We start from the raw sequence: 6,000 nt of genomic DNA on the forward strand, positions 1-6,000 counted from the left end.
AGGCCAACTGGGACAGGGAAACACAGCCAGACACCTTCACGTTTCCCGTAAACCCAGAGTTCAAGTCAGACCAAACATAGATTTTCTGAAAGAAGCCCTTCATCCTCGGACCCCAGACCTAGGCCTCTATTCAGACTCCTTGATTCTAAGTTAAGGAGTCCTCTCGGGGAACTGGGAAGTTTCCAGGACGTGGTTGCTGGAAGAACAGAACTTTCACATCAACATCAGAGAGCTGAAAACAATTCACTCAGGGCTTCGGTGCTTCTCAATCCTAGTTCACAACAAGACTGTGGTAGTCCATTCAGACAATACCACAGCCCTAAGGTACATATGGAAGTGAGTCAGCATTCACTTATTTACCCTCTGTCAGACAGCCAGAGACCTTCTGCTGTGTGACATATCAAAATCAAATAAGTCTAGTCACTCAATTTACTCAGGGCAAACTAAATATTCTGGCAGATGAACTGAGCCATCGAAAGCAGGTCTTTCCCACCATGTGGACCTTGGATCCCCTGGTCGATCGGAATCTGCAAAACTATGGGGCAGGCCGACAAGTGGACCTGTTTGCCACCTCAAGGAACCATCATCTTTGTCTTTTTTGTTCACTGGCCCCGGACCCTCTAGCATTGGCAACAGACGCCAGCCTGCTAGATTGGTCCTACTTGGTCCTCTACACCTTTCCGCCCTTCAACATGGTCAAGGAATTGGTGAACAAGTCTTAGGCTCATTGCAATGTTACGATGACTCTCATAGCCCTGTTCTGGCCCATGAAAGAGTGTTTCCAGGATCTGCTATGGTTGTGGGTGGACTTTTCGAGACTCCTTCCCCAAAAACTGTGTCTACTCAGACAACCTCACTTTGAGGGATACCAAAGGGATGTCTGCGCGTGCCCTGACAGGCTTCAGATTGTCCAGAAGCTTGTCAGAGCGTAAAGGTTTTGAAGACGCGCTCTAGAGACTATTGCAAAGTGCAGGCATCGATTTCCTAGCCTCGTCTTCCAGGCTAAGGCGCAATTTTCTGAAGTTGGTGTCTCAGACTCAACTTCTCTTCTTATGAAACGCCTGTGATCCAAATTGCGGATTTCCTGCTTTACCTGAGGAGATCTAGGAATCTCTCGCCCTCCACCATTAAGGGGTATCAAGCTGCGTTTACTTTAGTGTTTAAACACGGGTCCTGAATTTTGTGTCAATCCCAGACCTTAATGGGCGTAGTGCTGAAGTGGCTGACAGGTCCCTCTTTTGAACCCCTTAGTTCCTCTTCTCTGAGAAACCTTATGCGGAAGACTCTCTTCCTCGTGGCCTTGGTTACTGCTAACATATTAGCAAGTTCCAAGCCATCGATAAAGGGTAGGTTTTTTCACAAGGAGATGCAGGTTGCTACTCTACCCTTGGATTTTTGCCAAGAACAAGGACCCTTCCAAGCCCTGGCCCCCCCCGTTCTTTCTCCACCTTAACAGATACCTTGGCTCTAAAGAAGAAGAGAGAGTTCTTTCTCGTGCTAGGGCTTTATGTTATTACCTGAGCAGGACCTAGAAGATCAGAGGACCATCCAGTAACCTTTGGTGCTCTGTCAAGAACACATCATGCCCTCTGACTAAGAACGCATTGCCCTTCTTCGTCAAAGATTTCATTTCTGAGGCGCACTCTCAGATTCAGGAGGCCATTTTGCCTACTTTTAAAGTGAAAGCTCATAACATCATGGCAGTCTCTACCTTATTAGCTTTCAGGCCCATATGTCCCTCACTTCCATTCTGCAGGCGACCTACTAGAAGCGCAAACCAATCTTCGCATCTCACTATTTGATAGAAGTTGAAACTGTGTTTGAAAATTGCAGTACTTGGGGCCATTTTCAGTGGCTGGCATGGTATTGGGGGAGGAAGCATAGGAATCTCTTTTTCTCCTACTATCCCTTCACCTTGAAGTAAGGTGTCGAATTTTCTGGAGCCAGGGGATACAGTGCACCTGGAGTACCTAGTAGTCTAAGTGGATGGGTTGTGGTGTTTTCAGTGTAGGTGGAAGCGTTGTCTGGTGGTATTTTATATTGGTACTGCTCCCAGGCCAAGGGAACTTGTGTATGCTTTGCCAGCAATCAGGCCTATCCTCTGTTGCAAAGCTCCCACTTAAGTGGAGGCAACCCACGGCTCAACCGCCTCTCCACTACAGGTTAAAATGAGCACCAACCAGAGGCAGTTTTCACCTGCAGTAGCTCTCTTACCAGGTAAGGAAATGACAAGCATTGTTTCAATGCTATCAAACTTTCCTATTTCAAATTCATTACTATTTCTTAATATTTTGGAGTAGAATACGTCCATATATCCCACCTCGTGTCAACGTGGGGTTCAGCTATGTAATTACTAGGTAAGTTACTTATATGAAAATGTTATTTTCATGGTAAAATTAAGTTTCATATATACTTACCGAGTAATTACAGAATCGGAGCCTGCCCTCCTCTCCCCTCTTCCTCTCATGGAAATAAGGCACAAACAGAATGAGGTTTTCTGCTAAGTCATTTTCAGTACTCCCATTAGTGGCAGGGTTTGTCACCAACACTAAACTATGGAAGTGCTACCATGATTTTGTAAATAAGACTGCCGCACAAGTTGAAACTAAAGCTATTTAATTACTTGGTAAGTATATATGAAACTTAGTTTTATCATGAAAATAACATATTTAATCAAGAAGTGTTATAAAGTGCACAGTATTTCCCTAGGTATTCAAACAAGTATTCCGTAGGCGATCTCAAACTGCTGTTTTTAACATGGTTTATTTTGAATCAGTGATCACATATGTAATATAAGTGTCAAGCTTAAATTAACAGTTGATGTTATTGTCAAGCTTAAAATAACAGTTGATGTTATTGTCAAGTTTAAAATAACAGTTGATCTTGATGATTTGTGTGTACCCTTGGATAGGCCTGACCCTAGTTACAAGTCATTCATAGGTGAAAGTTTGTAATGCTATTAATAAAAGATGAAAATTTATTCCAAGGATAAGAAATGAAACCAACCTTGTACATTTCTGTGTATTTTATTCTTCTTGATAGGCTACAAGGCTGTTCACTGTTTATCCTTTTCCAATTATCTCAAAGCCTCCAAACAAGACAGATTTTTTCACATCAGCATGTGAAAAAGATCTTGTGCTGTACTGGGATGCACAGGTAAATCCATGCAAGAGCAAAAGCAGCTGATCATATTGTTGGGGGGAGGGTGAAAGTTAAGTATACTAACAACTTCTGAATCTTTGTATGCTTGGAATCATAGGAACATCTCTTCTCTGTTAATTGCCTGCCCTTCAGACCTGGATGCATAATGATAATGATGAGTAAAGTATTGTACTGTCTTACTGAGCATTTTATTTTTGACAATCAGGAGATTATCTTTTTCTAAATATTTTTATAATTATGAGTTAAAAATCACTCAAGGTGTATATAGCAGAATAATTTTAGAATTTTTTTTTACATTTTCAAGATAGTGCTTTTAGTAGACATTTCCTCTCCAAATGTAGTATTTAAGTTCATCTAGTAATTAACAGAGTACCTCATATTTATCTGTCTTACACGGTTTTTATTGGTAAAGTGCAGTTATTCGTTAATGAGCTTATTGGTAGTGCAGGAACTTGGTAAAAAAAGATAAATTTGAGAGATTTATCATGTTTTGATAATTTTATACTTGACATTTTTTGCCACTTAATTTTCTGGACAGTATTTCTAGTTGTCACTGCTGTATGTGATAGGTCACTGTTGATGGATTAGTATCATGACTATTAATTGTAATGTAATTATTTCAATTTTCAGTTAGTACGGTTGAATAGTGAAGGTCAGTTAGCAGTTGGGGAACGCTGTGTGGATGCAGATGGTCTAGGGATTAAATTGATATTCTGCCGTTTGGGGACAGTAGATGGGCCTTGGCAGTATGATGAGGTAAGTGCGATGTCATTTGTTTTCATTGTCCTTAACAAACATCAGTATTGTGCTTTAATCATAATAAAGTTTTAAATTGTGTATTTTTTATTTTATTAATACACAGACAGTCCTTGGTTAACAGTGGGGGTTCCGTTCCCGGCTGAGCGCCACTAACCAAAAATTGTCAATAATTAAGGTAATTAATGGCGTTTATGATGTCGTAAGCGCCAATAAACCACTTATCAGTGCCGATAAACTTTTTATCGACGCCAGTAAACTGCTTACTGATGCCGATAAAGTGCTCACTGTACTGACACCGAAAATCACTTACTGTCGCCGAAAATCTGGTTAATGATGTCATTAGCCAAGCGCCATAAACCAGAACACCGTTGACCAAAGCCACCGATAAGCGAGGACTGCCTGTAGTTTAACCTGACTTCTGACTTAACATTAACTCTCAGTGGCTACCCAAAGGGTAATTGGATGAGATGAAATTCATTTGTTTCTTCCCAGAAGCTGACTGAAGTGCCAAAGTATGGTTTAATATGAATTTCTTATTGTACTGTAGTTAAAAAGAATATTTATTTGCATCTTTGTTTTTCAGCAAAATCACGTTTTGCTACACAAGCGTATAGGAAAATGTGCTGCCCTACATCCTCAGAATAATCAGTTGACGTTGTTACCATGTGATCCAGTCAACAATTACCAGAAGTGGCAGTTTAAAGAAATCACCCCCAAGTGGTGAAGGCGTATGCAAAGTTTTAATATTTTTCATCATTGATTGAAGTGAGAGGAAGAATGGTTTTTAATTTGTTAATGGAGTTGGAGTTGTATTTTATATTTTGCTTGTGATAATACATTACTGTATAATATATAATGTTAAGGAGCTTTGTGAGGCATTTAACTGCACAAATCTTTTGCAGGTTCTAATTATTAATGAATCATTTTCACAAGTGTTGTTAATATTTTTGTTTATGGAGAGTGAGTACTGCAGATTTTTTATCACCATATCTTTGCTAAAGGAGTTATTATGTTGTTTTTCACAATGTAGAGATTTTATGTGGTTTGTAAACAGTATAAGGTCATGACTCATACTGATGTGACTTGTAATGTTTTTTTTCAGTATTTATTGATTTTTTATATAATTTTCATTCTATAGATTTTAAATGCTGGACTAAGTAGAATGGTTTGCTATTAGGTCAGCAAATTATAGGATAGAATTATATTCAAGCAACATACCACGTCTGTATTGTTGGTGGTTAGAAGAACCATTAGTATGACATTTTCCTTGTCCTCTCTATTGTATATAAAGATCTTTATAAATAATATATCTTTTTTATTGATCATCTTTGAAATAGTTTAAATGTAAAACATTGTCTTGCATTAAGTAAAAATTTCCCCAAATGTTTTCTCTGTATATAAGCTGAATAACACAATTCATCATTAATGTATCCAATCAGTTTAGCAATTTAGTGTCTAATTTATCAAATCATATCATTTCTCTATTATTATTATTGGTGTTTATGGTATGCTAGCATCCCACATGTTGCATTTCTGATTAAGACTTCTGACAAGTACTTATTTCAGTCCGTTTTGCTTTGCTGTTTCATTCACTAAGAAGAAACTAATCAGATATGGTGCACCTATGGTGAGATCATGATTTTAACCAAGAATGGTTGCAACAGTAATGGAGGATCACTCTTGTCAATTTTAATTGTAAGTTATTTTAATCTTTGTCTGTGATGTCTGGTTCTTTTTTTAAAGCGTGTATTAAAAATGTAACCTGGGGTCAAGAAACTGAACACTCTAAATTGTTAATAGCATTAAAGTTGTATGTTTTCTCTTAGATAAGGTTAATATATAACTTTTTTTTGAAGAGAAAATTTTTATTTTCCACTGCTGTACAGTATTAAGTACTGAATTATTTCCTATCGTTTCTTGAGTGATCATTTTGTCCTGTTAAATTTAGAAGTACTGCACTGCCTTCTTTCTTTTTAGTCTGCAGTTTAGTTTATTCTTAAACTTGGGTTACTTTATACATTTACTGTGCTATGTTCAAAGTCACTACTGCTTTGTATAAGGCAGTTTCATGCTTATTTT

At 38.3% G+C, this 6,000-nt stretch overlaps 1 protein-coding gene across 6 annotated transcripts in view; it reads left to right on the top strand.

Annotated features, from left to right (window-relative positions):
- Positions 1–5,783, top strand: part of Pgant7 (N-acetylgalactosaminyltransferase 7) — a 184,764-nt gene extending 178,981 nt beyond the window's left edge. For all 6 annotated transcript variants that reach the window (XM_067084256.1, XM_067084254.1, XM_067084257.1 and 3 more), the window contains exons 11-12: positions 3,793–3,918; positions 4,505–5,783. In XM_067084256.1, coding sequence (XP_066940357.1) covers positions 3,793–3,918; positions 4,505–4,645 — 267 coding nt within the window. In that variant the 3' untranslated portion in view covers positions 4,646–5,783. The remainder of the gene's footprint in view (positions 1–3,792; positions 3,919–4,504) is intronic.
- Positions 5,784–6,000: the final 217 nt, after the last annotated feature.

Source organism: Macrobrachium rosenbergii, chromosome 41, assembly GCF_040412425.1.
Source record: "Macrobrachium rosenbergii isolate ZJJX-2024 chromosome 41, ASM4041242v1, whole genome shotgun sequence".
Taxonomy (NCBI): Eukaryota; Metazoa; Arthropoda; class Malacostraca; order Decapoda; family Palaemonidae; genus Macrobrachium; species Macrobrachium rosenbergii.